The sequence below is a fragment of the Pelophylax lessonae genome (genome assembly GCF_965119305.1).
Source record: "Pelophylax lessonae genome assembly, chromosome: 1".
In the NCBI taxonomy this organism is placed as follows: domain Eukaryota; kingdom Metazoa; phylum Chordata; class Amphibia; order Anura; family Ranidae; genus Pelophylax; species Pelophylax lessonae.
Window position 1 is genome coordinate 216,382,402 of NC_138768.1, and position 20,305 is coordinate 216,402,706.

The 20,305-nt window shown below is 43.8% G+C and overlaps 1 protein-coding gene across 1 annotated transcript in view; it reads right to left on the bottom strand.

The window, feature by feature from the left end:
* Positions 1-1,852: 1,852 nt before the first annotated feature.
* Positions 1,853-20,305, bottom strand: part of RFC5 (replication factor C subunit 5) — a 60,474-nt gene continuing 42,021 nt past the window's right edge. Inside the window, exons 9-11 of the mRNA XM_082243350.1 lie at positions 17,702-17,779; positions 2,834-2,888; positions 1,853-1,994 (exon numbers count right to left, since the gene is read on the bottom strand). Coding sequence (XP_082099476.1) covers positions 1,886-1,994; positions 2,834-2,888; positions 17,702-17,779 — 242 coding nt within the window. The 3' untranslated portion in view covers positions 1,853-1,885. The remainder of the gene's footprint in view (positions 1,995-2,833; positions 2,889-17,701; positions 17,780-20,305) is intronic.

Genomic DNA, 20,305 nt, shown 5'->3' on the forward strand with positions numbered 1-20,305 from the left:
CTGACTGCAGTTAGTGCACTACTGCAGCAGTAGTCCACTGAACCCCTCCAATCCACTGTCTAGCTGTTTGTTGTCTAGCAGTTTAATTTGCACTGACTGCATCACTGCAGTAGTGATTTAAAATCATTGCGGTGAGTGCACTACTGCAGCAGTACTAGTGACTCCTCCAATCCACTGTCTAGCTGTTTGTTGTTGTCTAGCTTTTTTCTAGCAGTTTAATTTGCACTGACTGCAGTGTTAAAAATGTTAATACACAAACATTAACATGTTCAAGTAACAGATTTGTGTCAAAAATTGTGTTTATTTTGCAAAACCTTAAATGTTCATTATATCGGCCGATACCGATATGCAGTGGCCAACATATCGGTATCGGCAATGAAAAACCGATATCAGTCGTTCACTAATGCCAGCTAAAGCAGAGTTCTGGATACTCTTTTGGTACTAGGCACTTGGTCATAAAAGGAAGCTCATCTACTGATAAAGGTAGAGCTCAGAGTGATTCAGTAATCCCGCCAACGCTGAACATTCAGATTGCACGATTATCGCACAAGGATTCAGTTGGAGAATATCATGGCAGAGCTGCCATGCACTTACCTGACATTTAGACTGCCCTGGTAACTCGGTGGGATCATTTCATCCTAATCTACACCTTTCTTTTTAAAACAATCATTATTCACCTGCTCTGCAATTCTCTCACCAAACTGGTCCAGACCGACTTGGTACTTAGACCTCAACTAAACCCTGGCAGACTCTGTGGTCCAGATCACCCAAAACAAAGTGTATTTTTACTTTTAAAGGCAAAATTAGGAATAATATGTTATATTTGTTACATGTCTCATTTCACATAGCATAAATGTGCAGTTCACTATTTTCGATGCTCTTTTCTAGACCCTACAGAATGGGGAAGAGGAAAAGAAAAAAATATATATCCTAGGTATTTAACTATAATAAATCCTGCGTAGTATGAAGGCAGATCTTCATTATCAATTGAAATGAAATGTGTGGCCACTTTCCCATTTCATAATGGCAGTAGTGGACAAATAGCTATAGCACAACCATAAAAGGGGCACTTGTACTATAGGAATCTCCCTCCAGAGATACAAAGAGTTGGTTAGATTTACTGTGCAGCTTCAAAGGCAAAGTGCTCTGATATGCAACTAGGATTTGTGAAGGAAAGCTTTGCTCCTAAACCTTCGTTAGCTTGGATGCATTCCTATGTACAGATCACACATTACGCACTGAATTTAAGAGGTCACATTTCTTAAAAGACCCACAGAGAGCATAAAGCAAAGGCAATAAATCACAAACTTGCTTTTCCCTTCATAGGACTCCACAGATGCTCTTGATTCTGGTTCTCCAATTAGAAGACTTTAAAAGCTGTATGTAAAGACCACTGTTTTTATTGAGCAGTGTTGCTGAGAAATAAAGTGTGATCAGTTGCTGCAAATTCCTCCATATTCCTTTCAACCTCGACCTTGTATATTTTACAGGCAAAGCAGGATGCAATGAACATACAGATTACACTGAAATGTAATAATACTCAAAAAGATTTAGGGGGGGGGGGGGGGGGGAAGGTATTTTTTTTTTTGTATTCCTTTCAGCAGTAACAATATAAATCTTGTACATTTTAGAGAAAATGCAAGTCCATGTACTAGGCATGACAGAAAGCAAAGTAAGTTACTTAAGTCACTACATATTGAAAAAGCATTACAATATAAGTAACCTTTTCTGTTCTTTGCAAACATAACTGTCACGCGTCTGTGTGAAAATAACTGTTTTGGTATCTCCAAAACGAAGTCTCTGATGTTCTTTAAATACACAGTTTTGCTCCACTATGTATACACAGCTTGCTCTGTGCTCGAGTAACCTTGACCACATCAAGTTGCTACTTCCCACTCGAAGCTTCAGCTACAATCAAGTCTCGAGTGACTTGGAATGCAGCTATTAAGGAGCTGAGCTGTATCTTCTCACTGGTCCCAGAAGCCAGTCTGTATCTATAAAAAAAAAATAAAAAGGTTATTGCAGCATTGTTTTAATACCATATCCAAATGTATTTTTACCAGTAGATACCATAAAACAAACAAGAACTGATTTTTCTAATAGGACCTCCAGGAAAACCGATGTATGGCATTTTCAAAGGACCACTAAGACTTAAATGGACATTTCTTAAAGCAAACCTGGTATTTTGCCCTTACTTGAAAGTACTGCTTAGATAGGATAGATTGTGGGCACAACCAAGTTAACCACACCATTCTGCATCAAGAGTGGCCTCTCTCAAGTCAAAAACATAGTATCGCTAATTCATCAACAACTGATTGAGTCCTACCATTTAAAGGATATGCCCTGAAGAATGCAGACTATGGATTACATTACCAGCTTTAACCTAAAAAGAACTATGCCAATTCAGGAACAAAATAATTAAAGAGTATTTAAAAGGCAAACAATGCATTTCTCTTATTTGCTCCCTTTTGGTTGGTAAAATATACAACTGAAAGCTTTAACCGTTTGACAAGTGCAAACAAATAGTGGCTTTCCACACATAAATCATCTTAGCTGATAACAGTCCAGAGGCAGAGAGTACAGGAAGTTATCAGATAGCATTATTCACTGCTATTTTAGTGGACAACAAAAAAACTTCCTGTCATGGAGAACAGAGGGAGGCATTATGTAGTCCAAACACTCCCAGTCTTATGGTGACAGGTGCACAGTACAATTGTCACTCTGGGATGGGAAGCGATTTAGGAAATTCCAGGATTGCTACCAAAGATCAGTAAGCTGCAATACTATCAATTTTTGTTCTTGGGTTTAGATACGCCTTAAATATAAAACTTACTCTATATCTGCCATCTTCGTCAACAAATGCATGCGAATAGATGGTGGAAAATCCACTGTATGGATGAGAAAAAAAAAAAAAAAAAGGTTAAATATACCTAGATTAGAAACAAGTTAAAAACTGATAATTTAGCACATCCATACTGTTTGGATCCAGCGACTTTCTACAAAATAAAGTGCATCTCTGGCCACAGTTAGGGTCAGAACCTGTCAATTTTATTATTTTGAAGTGGAATGAGAAAATTAAACCGCGCTAATATAAACAACTAAAATAAAGCTGCTAGCACAATCAACTGACAAAGTTGTTGGAAATCATGTGAAAAAAAAATATATAGTACAGCGCTGGAAAGTGTATAGTCAGTCCATGAAAAATGAACAAAATAAATAAGGGTGAGTCCTAAGTGAAGAAGTGAAATTGACAATCCAAGGTGATGTAAGTGATCAAGGAGGCAGATAGGTCCCCACCCCTTCGGGATAAAGAATCAATTTTCGCTCAGCAGAAGTTGTAGACCCAAAGTACCGTATAGCAATTGGGTCATAAAGGCTCACGTTGTATATCATAGGTCACCCTGATATAGGCTGCGTCCATGGATGTTCCTATATATGGCTGGATCTTCCAATCAACCATTCACATGCAGGGATAAGCCAAATAACACAGACAGTGTAAATCCGCTACTAAACAGTTTATTAAAAAAAAAGGAAATGCACTTACAAACATCCGATGGTAACAGTACATAGGTATGGGAATGAAATTATGCAGTAAATGGCATGGTCCTGACGTGTTTCATCACACCTGACTTTTTTAAAGGATATATATCCCCTTGAATAAAAGTGTGAATCAATGCATGCGTAGCTAAAGGGCGTTGGAAAAACACAGCTAAAGCCGACACTTGGCCTTTAATGGTATCCAAGGCCAACCGCTGCTCAACCCCTCTGTAGAAAAGCCAAATACCTTGCCACCAAAAAGGAGCGTGGATGCACCTGCAGCGATTCACACCATGAGATGTATGATTTTTAAATACAATGATAGATCTTCCTGCAGGTAGATTTTCTAGCCTTCAACAGTGTAGGAATCACTGAGTCAGAAAGACCCCTATATCCTTCAATACCTGGCTTTCAACAGCTACGCAGAGAAAGCCAGCAACTGTAAAGCAGGATGGAAGATCGGCCCTTGGAGACTTCCTCTCAGGGAAGATCTGCTGTCTCCAGGAACATCGGCAACCAACCTTACCAGATCTGCATTCCAAGTCTGGTGAGGCCAGTCTAGGGCCACCAAAATGACTGGAATCCCTTCCACCTCTATTCTGCACAGAAGCCTCGGCAGGAGTTTCAGCGGAGGGAACGCATAGATCAGCTGATACTGAGCACAAGGAGCCACCAGTGCGTCTGTGGCGTCGGCCAGAGGATCCCGAGATCTGGCTACAAACCTCTGTACCTTCTTGTTGAGTCGAGAGGCTAACAAGTCGACGTCAAGTGTCCCCCACCAGACACACAACAGGTGAAAAACCTTTCGGGTGTAGGGACCCCTGATCCAACACCTGACTCAGGTAATCCGCCTGCCAGTTCTCCACTCCTGGGATACGCGCGGCAGAGAGGGCTGTAACAAACATTTCTGCCCATTTCAGGATCTCGGCCACCAAGACACTCTTGGTGCCCCCTTGATTGACATAAGCCACGGCATTGTCTGATTGAATCCGAACTGAGCAAACAAAACCGCCTCGAAGGAGACACCATCAGACCTAGGGCTCACATGCAAGTCCGCAGAGGACAGGTTGCTGGATAACAGCAAACAAATTGCCCTCTGCAACTTTTCCGTAACACCCTCGCCGAAGCCGAGTCCAGAGTCAGGCCCAGATAAACCAACTTGGAGGTTGGGACCAGAGCAGACTTTTGAAATTGATAGTCCAACCAAATGAGTGAGAATCCGCTCTTAGGAGAAGATCATCCAAGTACCCTTGGACCGCAATCCCCCGCTGTCGCAGTAAAGCCAATACCAGAGCCAACACTTGTGTGAAGACCCTGGGGGCGGAGGCGAGAACAAAGGGTAACGCCACAAATTGATAATGCTCCTCTCCTACAGCGAATCGAATGAAATGCTGATAACAAGCGTAAATCGGGATGTGCAGATATGCATCCTTGATGTTGATAGAGACCAAAAAGTCCCTTTGGTGTAAGGACGCCACTACCATGCAAATGGACTCCATTTGAAACCTCTGAACCCATACAAAGCGATTCAGAGCCTTGAGGTCCAGAATTGGACGCACTTTTCCCTCTTTTCTGGGAACAGTAAACAAGTCTGAATAAAACCCTTGACAGCGTTCCCGGGAGGGAACGGGTACAATCCCCCCTTGTAACAGCAGGTCCTGTACCGTCCCTTGTAGGTCCCGCTACCGATCTAGAGATGGGTGAAAATTGGACGGGTAAAATCTGTCCGACGGTCAGGACTTGAATTCAATCTTGTAACCCGATCCGATCAGTTCGTGGACCCATTTGTCCTGAATCAAGGAGGTCCATGGTTTCGAAAAAAAAAAACTAAGACGCGCCCCCCCCAAATACGGGTGAGGGCGTCCCTTCATGCAGACGGGGATTTGTCTGCAAATCTGGGGGGGGGGGGCCTGCTCTCGGCTTACCCGATCATGTCTTCTTGGAACCCCCAGAAGACCTAAATGACTTTGGTTCGAAGCCCGAAAGGGCCACCTGTGGGCTGTAAAATAAGGCCCCCGTCTTCTACGTGGTGACTTGTCCTTGCATTGAGGAAGAGGAGTACTCTTTCCACCTGTATGCCCCTTGATCAGTTCATCCAAAGAGGATCCAAACAAGCAGTCCACCGTAAAGGGGAGCTCTGATAGAGCCTTTTTTTGAAGCCCGATCTGCAAACCAGCTTTTTAGCCACAGCATGCGTCTAATGGCTACCCCTACTGCAGATACTCTGGCTACAAGAGGGGCTGCATCTAGCGACGCATCACATATAAATAGTAGGGCTTGGACTATTTGGTTCATTTGCTCTGCCAGGCCTGGAGGGAGCTGTTCTGTTTCCAGGTCACTTTTTAGTAACTTTACCCATTCTGTTATGGTCTGGGACACCAGAATAATCATGAAGATCGGTTTAAGTATTGAGCCCGCTATGACATGCAAGTGGAGGGACAGAGACTCAATCCTGCTATCCACAGAGCCTTTAAAGACTGGAGATTCCTCCACCGGGACCACAGTGGATTTGTACAGTCTGGAGCCCGGATGAACCACCTTCGGTGGAACGGTCCATTTTGTGGATTCAGGGTCCGAGAATGGATAGCACCTCTTAAAACGCTTCGGCACCATTAACATCTGTTAGAGGCGCCTCCATTGGTCAGAGAATTTTGTCACATAAATACAGACTTCTGGGATTTGCGAGTGCCAAGAGACATTTGCGTCCCTGACGCTGCAGAATCATCCGCCATTTTTAGAGTTTCCCGCACTGACACCAAGTGCCTCCACCAGCCCGTTTTTCCACGAGGCTGCAGACGAGGATACGTCGTCCTCGCCATCCGAGTGCGATGATGTGGAACCCTCAGGGTAACCCGAGTCTGCAGTGGCCACATCTACCTCAAAATCTGAGGATACAGGAGAGGCATGGGAGGGCATATGGCACATTTTACCAGTGGTATTTTTATTTTTTTAAAACCAAATCCACTTTGACACCAGGTTTTCCAAACCTGCCGTTAAGACAGGCAGGGGTTGCGACCCGGAGGTCCGCGCAACCACAAGGAGGGGATCTGTAGGCGAAACTTGTTGCTGGGACCCCATATGAACCCTGAAATAGCGCAGTGTCACTTTAGGAAAACTGCAAAACCCCCCCCCCCCCAAAAAAAAAAAAAAAACGGACCCACACCGCTGCACCAGCGGTACTAAAAGTCCCAGCCACTATCACTGCAGATAGCAGGGTGAGAGAGACCTACAGGGACCCCAATACACATACCACCATCTGATATGGAGCATCCGATATGGAGAATAGGATCGATCTGCTGTGAAAAAAAAAAAAAGAAAAACGATCTTCACAGGAAGAGGAAGTACCTGGGTCATCACTAGAGTAAAGGACTAGCTGCTCCCTGCTGTCTAGCGTTCGCAGACTCCGAAAAAATGGCCAACCAATGCATTCCTATGAGGAAACCACAAAAACATGGCCGCCCATGCATTTCAATGGGAATTTCTGAAAAAAATGGAGCCGAGCGATTCCACAGGAAAATGGCGGCCCCTCGACACGCCATGCGGTCTCTCCAGGACCAGGAGATGTCCAATGATCTAGTGGCATCGGGGGGTCCACCAGGATTAAACCCCCAGTGGAACCGCATAGTGGCGTTGGCGCGTCCCCCCGACACTGACTGCGGTAGGGACCTCTATGGTTGGGGGGGGGGAGCCCTGGGGGGTGCCTAGTACATACAGTGAGGCCAGGAGGGGTGGGTGGTACCGGAGGGTCCGACCTTCCCGGGGAGGAGCCCACGTACGCCCTGAGACCCCAGAGCTATGGGGGGGGGGGGGGGGGACACTGCTCACCATACCAACGACCATCAGGTGGGCACCACTCCGGACAGACTACCTCTCCACTCGCGGTGGGAGTGCTGATGGCCAAGGGGCACGCTGCGACTCAGGCCGAACCAGTTAGTGTGCGTCCTGGCGAGGTGTTTAACTCACGGGTCAGCCCCCGTTCATTGGGGCTCTGTCGTGGCGAGGCCTAACGCTGGGCTATAACCTGCAAATACTCGCTGGCCGGACAAGGAGACCTTAAGGATCTAGAATATCCAGTCCGAAACCCAGTCCGACTGTTGATTGCAGTTCTCTCAAGGACATAACTAGCTAAAAAATTTAAATAAAACAAGCTAAAACTGAAATCCCAGCCGGGAACTAGGTCCTACTCCTAAACTTGGCATAAACAAACTGAATCCTATAGAGGAGTGAATGGGTGTATGCCTGCAGAAACTGCCCCATAGGCGTGGTAAAGATTTTTCCTGCCTAGTGTCCTACTCCTGTAGGGGGCAGCATAAGTGGTCCAAAATTCTATTTTGTACCACTTTGAAATGACAGATTGGACCTAGAGGTCCTAGGCGACTTGGATCCCAACTACCGCAAATGCCAATACATGTCCTCCCATTTCAAGGGGCAGGGGTGTGCCTTCATTGTCGGGAAAGCTTCTGGGTTGGCTTCGTGGACTTAGGCGTTCAAGGCTTGCAACAAAAGGAAGGTAAAAGGCCTGAGTTTTGAGGATGATACCCCTTTCGCTGAGCAGAGGTAGTTTCTCTGGGCGTGAGAGATCTACGATTTCAGAGAGCACCCTTCCCCATTGAATTGCTTAATGAATTTATCAACAATTTCCTATATTAGGCATTCACCAGCATACATAAAAATTACACTTACAGGTGACGTCTTTTCCAGGAGTCTTTCAGGACAGCCACCGCTGAGAGACCCTGGCTCCTCCCTTCACAGGAAACACCGCCTTAGCTTCAGGATTTAGGCCTCAAACTTAGAGGCCACCTTAGGCAAAAAGGTTGTAACCGTCTAAAAAAATGACCGGTCCAAAGATATTTGTAGAAAGGGGGCCCTGATTAAAAAGAGCCCTCTGCACACCAGCTGTTGAAACATCTCCAAATAGATGGAGCGTGCTTACTCTTTCCTGCTACTTCGAGTCGCCACCAACTGATATGAGAAGCCCTTGCCTTTTTAGCAATACTTCCTCTGAAGCCACGCAGCAAGATTCCACCGCTCCACCTGGGGACCACAGATCAGACCTTGAGAAAGAAGGTCCTCCTGGATTGGCAGACACCAGGAAGGTTCCACGCCAGATCCTTCAGGATCGAGAACCACGGCCTCCTGGGCAAATGTGGTGCAATAAGACGTATCCTCAGTATGAAATTTTCTCAGAACCGCTGGTAATTAGGTACAGACGGGGGAAGGTCTACCACCTGCAGTAACCGCGTTGCTTTGTCCATCTTTTCTTGAGGCAGGTCGTCCAGATGGGCAATTATTTAAATGCCCCCGAGTAGCAACACCATGACCTTGGTAACAACCAAAGGAGGAACGTGCCTTCCCTGGTTCTGCCGCCAGCCTGAGAAACCTCCGACAGCTCTCCATGATGGGAATGTGCAGATAAGCGTCTCAGGTTTGTGGGTGCCATGAAGCAGTTTGGGGGGAGAAGAGCCCTTACTGAGAAGAATGCTTCCATAGAGAACCTTCTGTAAAATTACCGAGGCATTTAGAGGCTTCATGTTCAAGATTAGCCTGAGCATGGGGATTTGCAAATTCCAGACAGTAACCCCTCCTTACGATCCCCAAAAATAATCGATTAGAGGAGACCGCTACCCACTGTGGGAGGAAGGCAGTAGGCGGTCGGGTCTTTCGGGGCTGTTTAGGGGGGCAGAAAATTATCCCCCACTTGACCCCAAGACCCCTTTTGCCCATCGGCCTTCAGGGCCCAGAATTTTCTTGTGGGTGAAGACTTATTCTTTGCTTGCTCTCCCCTGTTTTATGCCTGACGGAAAAGGACTTTCCTATCGGCCGTCCAATTTAAAACATTTTCCAGACCAGGACCAAACAAAGGGACCTCCGGGAGTGGAATCCTGCATAGCTTAACCTTGGACGCACTGTCCCTCTGCCAAGCTTTAAGCCACAAAGCCCTTCTTGCTGAGTTGGCTAGGGCTTGAGGATCTGGCGGACCTATGCACTGATTCCTCTCAGCTTCTCCCCACAGTGAAAACCGGCTTGAACCTCCCTGTCTGATCAGCCCAGGTTCCCAGAGATGTCTCCCCACCGGAGGAAACACCAAAACTGAGGGTCCAGTGGGGCATGAAGGGCTTAAATCTTGAAGCAAGGTGTTTCCTGTGAAGGGAGGAGCCAAGGTCTCTCAGAGGTGGTTGTCCTCAAAAAGACGATTAGGAAAATAAAAGCCTCTTACAAAAAGGTTTAGCAGACCAAACTTTTAGGCAAAAAATCCTGTGATGTGCACAGAGGATACTACCCACCTGCCAAATTTACTATTTGCCGACTGTGCTCTGTACATTTACTGTGACAGTGCAGGCCAGCTGTGCACAATTACAGATATATACACACGTGATTCTACATTTCTGGGTAGGGGGCGTGCACGCACCTGCCTGTGCTTTATCACATACCAATCACCGAGCCCTGGTCAATGATCGACCACCGGCACAGCTCTGTAAGTGTAAACAGTACACAGCTGAGTTCAGGGACAGGAATCTTTTTTTCATTCCCTGCTAAGCAGGGAATGAAAACAACTAGATCTCCAGTAAAAACACCACACCGTACACACAAACTTGTTGGGTACATATTTACCCTCTTGATCCCCCTAGATGTTAACCCTTCCCTCCCAGTGTCCTTAGTACAGTGACAGTGCACATTATTGGCACTGGTGATGTCAGTGGCCGTTAATTCCCAGAAAGTGTCAGACTAAAAGTCGCTGATCACTGCCATTATGGAGATTATATTATATATATATATATATATATATATATATAAATAAATATATATTCCATAGTTTGTAGACGCTATAACTTTCATGCAAACCAATCAATATACACTTATGGGGTTTTTTTAAACCAAAAACATGTAGCAGAATACATTTTGGCCAAAATTTATAAAGATATTTTATTTATTTTTTTATTTATGGGATAGGTTTTATGTTAAATTCTATAGCGCATTCATGCAAAACAAAAAGGCTAAGGGGATCAGCTGCAATTGTTCTAAGAGAACATGATCCTCAAATACAGGTTAACCTTCCCTATTCATTTGTTTTATAGTGTTAGGAATATTCAGGCAAATAAGACAGGGCAGCGATGGCTGGCTGCAGGGCTGGACCTGCAGGCGCAAACAAGGCCATTAAGAGGGCTTCAAAATGCCTAACAGAAACCTTAAAGAAAGATCATCCTCAACAGGAACTGCAAGATGTTTATTGGGAACTGAAATTGTAGAGTCTACTATTAAAACCCAAAAAGACCATTTCTTCTTAAAAATTTTCCATAGGATAAATTTCAGCAAAAAGCTTAGGAGTGAATATCTGTTTGGGACTAGGTCAATCCATATAGAATGCAATTTCAATTTGTGCATAGATATAACCCAGGGTCTATGAATATCTCAGCCTGATTAAAAAATAGACTTTTGTTTAGTTTTGCTAGCCTCATGCCCATAGGGGCTTGTTCTAGGCTGGGGAGAATCAGGTTCTGCTAGGCAAAGACTAGTTCAGCGTGTTCACAGTGGAGAGCAGCTTTCAAGAAGCCATAGCTTCTAAAATGCAGAGGATGAAAAATCCCCTGCAGCTTTCACAACAGTCCCCATCCCTTTCTTTCATTTTATTCTCAACAGGGTTTAGGGTTCCATCTCCGATTCAGGAACAATGTAATGGCGAGAGGAAGAGTAGCATATTGCACCCCTGCAAGCTGAAGGAAGGTTCTTCCCCGGACAGTAAGCAGTCAGGTCTTGATAAATCTCAACTGGAGACCTCAAAGTTCACATAGTGCAGGTAAGCTCAAAATGATTCCAGATAAAAGCTCTGTAAATTGAGCACCAAACACTATGGCATAGAACCACTGTATGACATGAGATGCAAAAACCAATCAGCAAGAGCTATTTTCTAACATTTCAAAATGTACTCCCCAAATGTATATGTTACTGGCCCTTAGGCTGCATTCACACCTGAGCGTAGCGTTTTCACGCGTTTTTTTTTTACCGCGATTTTTGTGCAGGCGTTTTTAGATTGACTAGAGACCAATGGAAAACGCCTGTAATCTGCCCAAAAAGAAGCTCATGTACTTTTTTGAGCGTTGGGCGTTTTGCTCACAGCGTCAAAGCGCTCAGATGTGAACAGGGGCCATTGAAATGAATAGGATTTGTCTTGTTGGGCGTTTTGAGAGCTGATCCTAGAGCAGAAAAACTCCCCAAAACGCCTACATGTGAACGGAGCCTAAGGCCCCGTTCACATACAAGCGACGCTACTTCGCACCGCGACCTCCGAGGTCGCGGTGCGAGCAGCGCGGCCGCGACCTCGGAGCAGCCACCACGGACTTCATAACATTGAAGTCTATGACGGTCGCCTCCTGGTCGCCCCAAAGAAGCTCCGGACCCTTTTTCTAAGTCGGAGCGACTTGTGTCGCTCCTATTAGAACGGGTCCGCAGCTTCCCTATGGGAGGCGACCTGTGAGGCGACCAGGTCGCCTCACAGATCGCCTTAGTGTGAACGGGGACTTAAGATTTTATTATTGTATTCTTGTGAGATAGCATATGGCAAAAAAATAAATAAATAAAACCCACAAACAGAAGCATACGATTTACCCACTACTACTAAGACTTTGTGATCAATGCAGTTAGAGCTCACATACAATATCCACACCTATAAAAAGGTAGCCGTCTGTACAGTTGCTGTGGGAACCATTCTGGGGGAGAGAGGAATATCCAAAACAGATGGCACTTGACCTAGGACCTAGTCCCAATGTGCATTCCCCCTCTCCAGCACAGCACAAGGATACCTGGTATGCTTTTTACAACATGTAGGCCCAAGAGAAATATATAGACGTCATTCATTTGACTCCAGGGAGAACAAACAACTCACCTTGGCAAATCCAATGTTAAATAGACCAACAAAACACCAAGCAGCTTCATCATACACACACAGTATTACATAATTATAAGCATATATGCATAATAAAAAACACAGATCTTTAAAACTCACATAGGCATATAACGAAAAGACAATACAAACCCACATATACAAACAGTATATATTAAATCATACATCTACACATACAGTATGTACAGCCACAATTCCTCAGACCTAAAGAAACTCCTGTGAGACTTCAAAGTAGACATTTACTTTTCAGTTCTCATTTTTCAAGTTAAAGAGCACCCCCCACTGCTGGTCTCCTAAAAATGGGATGTTGCCTGGTTGTGATCTTCTGTACAGAAGTCATGCACCTTAACCACTTGACCTCGGGAAGATTTTACCCCCCATTTACTCCCTATTGTTTGCATTACCGCATTGCGTTATTTTAACTTACAATTGCACGATCATGCAATGTTGTACCCAAATAAAATTTGTGGGCTTTTGGTGGTATTTGATCACCACTGTTTATTTTTTGCGCTATAAAAAAAAAAAAAAAAAAATTTCTGATATAATAAAAAAAAAAAAAAAAAAAAAAAAAAAAAAATTTAGGCCAGTATTCTGCTAAGTTTTTGGTAAACACGGACATTACAGCGTCTACAAACTATGGGATATATTTACGGAATTTGTTTTTACTGTTTTATACTAGTAATGGTGGCAATCAGCGATTTATAGTGGGACTGAGATATTGCGGCGGACTATCGGACAACTGACACTGTGTGGGAACCAGTGACGCATACAGTGATCAGTACTAAAAAAAATGCACTTTCACTGTACGGACACTGACTGGGAAGGGGTCATCAGGGGCAATCGAAGGGTTAACTGTGGATAGGAAGTGTTTTTGTGTACTATGTGCGCTGCTTTTACAAGGGGGAAGAGATGGATTCTAGTCCTTGCTTTGCAGGAACACAGAATACATTCCTTCCCCGTCAGAACAGAGATCTGCCTTGTTTACATCTAGTGATCGACCGATTATCGGCAACACCGATATATCGGAATCAGCCTTTTGATTTACCGATATTTCGGGAAAGTGCTGTACCGGAGTGATGACTGCAGCTAGAGGCATCACCCCGGTACCGGTGTCCATAGCCGATGGTCGGCTGTCTTGTAATGACAACCGATGCGGCTGAGAAGCCGCACGGCTGTCATTCCAAGGAGCGGGAGGGGACGTCTCCCCCCCTCCCGCGGCTCGCCCGGGTCTCCTGTCCCACCGGGAGACCCGGGAATCCTACCTTCACCTACCTTTGACCGGGTCTCCATTTCTTTGAATTAGGTGCCGCTGAGTATCTGGAAGTGGTGTCATGACATGACATCACTTCCGCGTATTGGCGGCGCCGAATTAAAAAAAAAAAAAAAAAACTTACAGCATTCAAAACATCCAAACTTGGCGTTTTGAATGCTTTTAAGTGCAGAGGAGATGTTTGGGGTCCCTCCAAAAGAGTACCTATAGACATTAAAAAAAAAAAAAAAAGTTTAATGTCCGAAAATATCGCCCATTATCGGCCGATACCTATATCCGATGACCAAAATATCGGAATCGGCGGTAAAAAAACAATATCGGTCGATCGATATTTACATCCTCAGTTGTGTGTGGTTTACCGATAATCAGCAGGTGCGGGAGGGCATTGAGTGCCTGGCACCCGCAGATCGGCTTCTGCGGTGATTAAGCAGCCAACCAGCAGCACAAGCGCCCCCGGCAGGCATAAGTTCAGGATCATGTATATATACTACTGTAACTCTTTAATGACAGGTTACCTTTTAAAAGCAACTGCTTTGAACAAGTGAAGGAAGGTGCATTTGGGGGGTCCTTTAAACAAACCCTGTCACTTGTTCATTAACCGGTTGCCGACCGCCGCACGACTATATACTGCGGCGGTCAGCCCCGGCCAGGCAGAGTGACGTAGGGGTACGTCACTCGCCTGTCACTGACTTGTGAGCCAATTGCGGGCGGGCACGCGCCGGCCGAGGCGCGCGCACGACCCGTCTCGTTCACTGACAAGTCAGTGCGTGTGACCGGCGGACCCGATCGTGCGCCGGTCACTCACGATCGCTCCGGTGAAGGGAGAAAGGCGGACGGCTTATGTAAACAAGCCGCCTGTCATTCTCCTTGGTGTAAAAATGAAGATCAGACGGTTCTACTATGTAGAACCATTGATCTCTGTTTTTACACCAATAGCCATGTCCCTTTACAGTTAGAAACATGCCCCTAGGACACACTTAACCCCTCCCTCTCAAATACAGTTAACCCCTTCCCTGCCAGTGTCATTTTTGCAGTAACAGTGCATATGTATAGCACTGATTACTGCAGTAATGTCACTGGTAACCCCAAAAGTGTCAAAAATGTCAGTCAAGGGTCCGATCTGTCCGCCGCAATGTCGCAGTACCGCCAAAAAAAGATCCCTGCCATTACGCGTTAAAAAAAAAAAAAAAACACCAAAAATGACAAAAATCTTTCCCTTTGTTAGTAAACGCGATAACTTTTGCGCAAATCAATCAAAATACGCTTTTTGCGATTTTTTTTACCAAACATGTAGCATAAAACAAATTGGCCGAAAATGTTAAATTTTGATTTTTACATTTTTTTTTTGGGGAATTTCATAAACAAATGTGAAAAATATTGTTATTTTTGCAAAATTGACTCTTTGTTTATAGCGCATGATCAAAAAAAAAAAAAAAAAAAAAAAAAAAAAAAAAAAAAAAAAAAATCGCACAGGTGATCAAATACCACCAAAAGAAAGCTCTGTTTGTGGGAAAAAAAGGACATCAAATTTGTTTAGGTACAGCGTCGCACGACCGTGCAATTGTCCGTTAAAGTTACGCAGTAAAAAAAAAAAAAAAAAAAAATCGCAAAAACCCCCCTGGTCTTTTAGCAGCCAAATCCTCCGGGGCTTAAGTGGTTAATGGCAAGGTGACAGTCTCTATAAGCTGTAGTCCAATACTGCCAGTTTACACAGCCCTCACTTGGACTGGGTGCATAAAATTCCTGAAGTCTATACTATAACCCCTCCCTATGCCTGAATTTAACTGGTGTCTGTGGGGAACATCTAACACTTTTAAACAGCAAGGATTCTGTCCTTCACTTCAGTGAAATCAGTAGTAAAAGCACTATACCAGGGCAGAGTTACGACATCATTCCATATTTATTAAACAGACCACGGCTTAACTGTGGCAGAAGGTAGCCACAAGGAGCGTTGCCAACAGAGATGAAATACCTGCTCATGAGGCTGCATAAGTGACTGGGTGACTCCAAGAAATTCCAGGAAAACCAGCTGGTCTGTGTGGTGGAAGATGAACACAGCCAAACACCAAAGGGAAAGAGATCTTGGATCAATCCGATGGTAATGCAGTTCCATTTGTGGAGGCCTGTCTGTAGTGATGCGACCACCTGGGAACCCCAAGGGAGGTGGAGATGGCCGAGACGCTGGGGACTGACGGCTGCTCCATGGCGGGAGCCGCTTTTGTCGCCCGGAGACATCACGAGGCCGCAGGTGCAAGGCGGCGCTGGGATGGAGCACTGGACTGAGTCTAAAGCCCCATACACACACGCAGATCGTCGTCATACAAACGTCGGCGGACGAAAGATCTGCCGATTGTACGCGTGTTAGTATGGTGCCTCCGACAGCTGTCTGCACACAATCCGCGGACAAGAGTCTTTCTTGCAAACATGAAAATTTTTGTCTGCGGACACCAGAACGGACAATTGTTCGCCTGTCAGTACAGAAATCAGCCGACAGACCGCAGATTTGCAAGACTGGGCATGCTCAGAAAATAAAAAACACAGGGAAAGTTAACCATTACATGACATCACTTCTGCAGTCAGCTGAAGTCTGCGGACAAAATTCTTGTGCTGTCCTTGTGCTGTCTTTGCACTTTTCAACAGACACCGACATCCCGGGGAGAAAAGACGAACATTTGTATGACGACGATCTGCGTGTGTGTATGGGGCTTAACTGTAGCCAGTGGAAGAAGGACCAAACTTGGGAATAAAGCCAGCTGCACAAACAACGTTTCAGGGCAGACGATGAAAGGAGAGCCAGGAGTCATGTGAGCGCCGATAGGCGCTGTGAAAACTTTTTTTAATCAGGAAAATGTTTTATTGTTTAAAACCCTTAATGTAACAATGCAATCCTTTCAATTTTTCCATTCATTACATAATCTTTTTCCTTGTTTACAGCATTATTTTTTTTCCTTTTGTGTTTGTATTTTTGGTAGATTTCTTTTTGTCCATTCAACCAGTAATACTTATGTTAATTATCAATGTTAAAGATTTCATTTTTAGATCATAGACACAGTATACAGGCTTCATTGTACAGGAGAGTCTGTATACCTTTTAAATGTGGTTTTATCCTTTAGGGATGGTCGAGCAAGAGTGACATGGTCCCCTGGCCCCTCCTTCCCTCCGTTTGGCCCTCCCCCTCCTTTCCAATTTAAAATATTGCCTTAGTTTTGCCAGTTGGCACTGTTTGACCTGAAGGGGCTATGCCCCAAAGCATGTAGTCGTTTGTGCAGCTGGCTTTATTCCCTTCTTCCATAGACTACAGTTAGGCTCAGCCCATCACAGTGCCGCCTTTCACCTGCAGCCCCGAGCATCCACTTCCGCCAGCCTTGTGACATCTCCCAGCGGCGGAAGCAGTTCTCGCCGCTGAGCAGTCGTCAGTCCTGAGCGCCTTGGCCTTTTCCATATGCCTTGGGATTCCAGGGCAGCCACGTCGCCACAGAGAGGCCTCCACAAACTGAACCGCATTACCATCGGAATGATCTAAGACATCTTTCCCTTTGGTGTTTGGCTGTGTTCATCTTCCACCACACAGACCAGCTGGTTTTCCTGGAATTTCTTGGAGTCACCCAGTCACTCACGCAGCCCTCATGACCGGGTATTTCATCTCTGCTGGCAATGCTCCTTGTGGCTACCTTCTGCCTCTGTTAAGCCGTGGTCTGTTTAATTACAAGTTTATATCAAATTATGGAATGATGTCGAAACTTTGCCCTGGTATAGCGCTTTTTCCCCAATTTTGTTTTTTTCCCCTGACATGAGAGTGGGGTGTAATAGTAAACAGTGAAAGAAACACCTTAACCATCTCAATAAAAATGTAATTTAAGTTTTGACTGGAGTGTAACTTAACTACATATAAAAAAGTGTTGATGTTTAAATGAAGTATTTTGGATCATCATTCTTACAAATTTAGTGAACACACCAACAAAGATCAGTCAGCAGAATAGTGGTTTTGGTATTACCTCGATGAACATATAGGTGAATTTCTGTCAAGATGTCATGAAGAGCAAGGCCTTTTAATGTCTTTAATTCCATAATATCTGAAAATTTCACTTTTAAAGGAACATATTTTTTTTTCTGAGCAAGGGATTACAGATACAGACAGAAAATGAGAGTGTGCGCTCATCTATAAAAAACGGGAACCACATCAACCATCATAAAATTGCAGACGCTCCTAGTGACCTCAGTTAACAACTTTACTTTCGAAAGATATACCCCCCATCATGACCAGGACATTTTTTTGCTTTAAACTTAATTGCCTTTATCTTACTTTTTATACTGTCCTTTTGTTTTGTTTTTTGGATCACTTATTGCTGTCACAAGGGATGTAAACATCCCTCCCGCTGCTTGTGATAACAATCGAGCAGTTGCTTAGCCGCATCAGTTATTACATAAAAAGCCGACCATCGGCTCTATAAAAAAAAAAAAAAAAAAAAAAAACGGTATTGGTACATACAGATGTAAAATTTCCAGAAATTTTGAAGCTCAGAAAAAAACCCGTGTTTTTTCAGTTTTTTTTTTTAGGGAAAACACTGACATTTTTGGAAAAATTGAAAAAATGCTACATTAGCACTTTGTCTTTTTAAGATTTAAGGTCATTGTTACTTTAGGAACATAAAATATGACTATGGACAATTTGGCATAAAATTATCACAACTAGCATATTAAAATATAGTATAGCCAAACAATCACAAACTTTTTTATAATATTTGTAACAAAGGGAGCAAGAATCTCCTGAACTGCTTACTAGTTTATGTGGAAAAGCCAAAAAAGCCTCCACAAAACAATTTTCAAAACCAAAAGTAACAACTTTTCATATTTCCTCTCCGCAGTATTGAATAAAAATAAAAACCCCATTCTCATAAAAAGAATTGAAGATGGGGGACGTGTTAAGAAGAGAGTGGGACTAAGTGTCAATGGACATTTAATCAGAATCATTTTCTGAGCTGAAATTGTCAGTATCCGTCTCAGCTTCTACAGCTACTCTTTTTTGTCCGTCATCACAATTAGGAACTTCTAAAACTGAAGGTTTGCTCGGATCAAAACAAGCTTCTCTATCCTTTCACATGTCTGTATTTCTTGACTTACTGTGAGTGTTTCCAAACATAGACCAGATTTTCTCACATGCTGCAGAAGATGGGGGTATCTGGAGAAGGCAAGAAGCAATACGAATCAGAGGCTGTGTTGTGCAAAGACCTTGCCACCATGTTGCAGGAGGAATGTTTGGCAGAGTCCCAGATTGCATTCCTGGACCAAATCCCTGAAGATGTTCTATATTCTGCAACATTTTAAAGTACCTTCCCAAAATCAAGTCCTAAATGGGATGCTTGTTTTGTGATCCAGTCAAATCCAGTAGCAGTGTCATCATCACTTATGTTTGCACCTTTGAATCTTGGATCCAACAGATTTGCAGCAGCATGAATTGGACGACAACAAAATCCTTCCATTTTTTTAATAAAATCTTTCTTCTATAGTTGTAAGCGGAGATATACTGAGATTTTCAAAAACAGTTTTTATCTTTTTCATTAGATGAGGAATTTCTGACAAAAGTGCACTACCTGATTCAGATGCAGTGATTGTGCAGCAATTGGCTTCAGAATCTTCAGGGAATTTTGCAGCTGAACCCAGAAGACATCCTGATCAAGAACAGTGTTTCTTACACTCCTGGGTACTTTAAGATCTTAAACTATTACTGTTTCTTGAAGAGCTTGTTTTTTAGTAAACTTTCAAAGGAGATCACCACTCCAGCCCACCGAGTTTTACTACAGAGCTTCAGTGTAACTATGCTATTCTTTGCATTTTTTCGACTTGCTTCGTCTTGAAAACTGCAGCTATGAGTACCTTTTACATGTTTTAATAACTTATTTTGCTCATCTATAGACCATCCAACTTCATATCATTAAAAAGCAAGTTTGGCCCATGGGCTGCGCATTCTATTGCAGTAATATGTGGATACTTCTCCATTATGATTTACCATGCTGCTTTCATATTGCTGGCATTGTCAGTAAGCAAAGCAAATACTTTAACACTTCCAATTTTCTGTAGGATATCAGATCTTACAGCGAATATACTCTGCAGTATGTCTGTTCTCTCCTGTTTCAATGCTTTGGTAAAACACTGGCTGGAGGTGTTGTAATAACAAAAAATGTATACTTCCTTCTCCTCTCACATTTGTCCATCCATCTGTTAGTGCAAGACACAGTGCTTCATAAATTTTTCCTTGCACCGATTCCATTACACGTTCATAATCTGACTCCATAAGAGGCTTGACTAAAGAATGTCTGCTGGGCAATTGGTATGATGGCCTTAATTTCAAAGCTTCCTGCCAGAATGCATTTTCAGTTATTGAAAACAACGTTCCAGAAGAATATATTGCTCTTGCAAGAGCTTGATCAATTTTTACCTGATCTTCAGGTGTCATCTTGTCTATAAATGAAGTTAGTGAATCATTTTTGGATGCAGCTGTCTTCAGTATCTGTTTACTTGAAGATGCTGCTGATGGGACAACACTGTGTTGCTGCTGGCGTTAGAGATGGAGTAGAAAGAGGACTTCTTGAACGAGAACG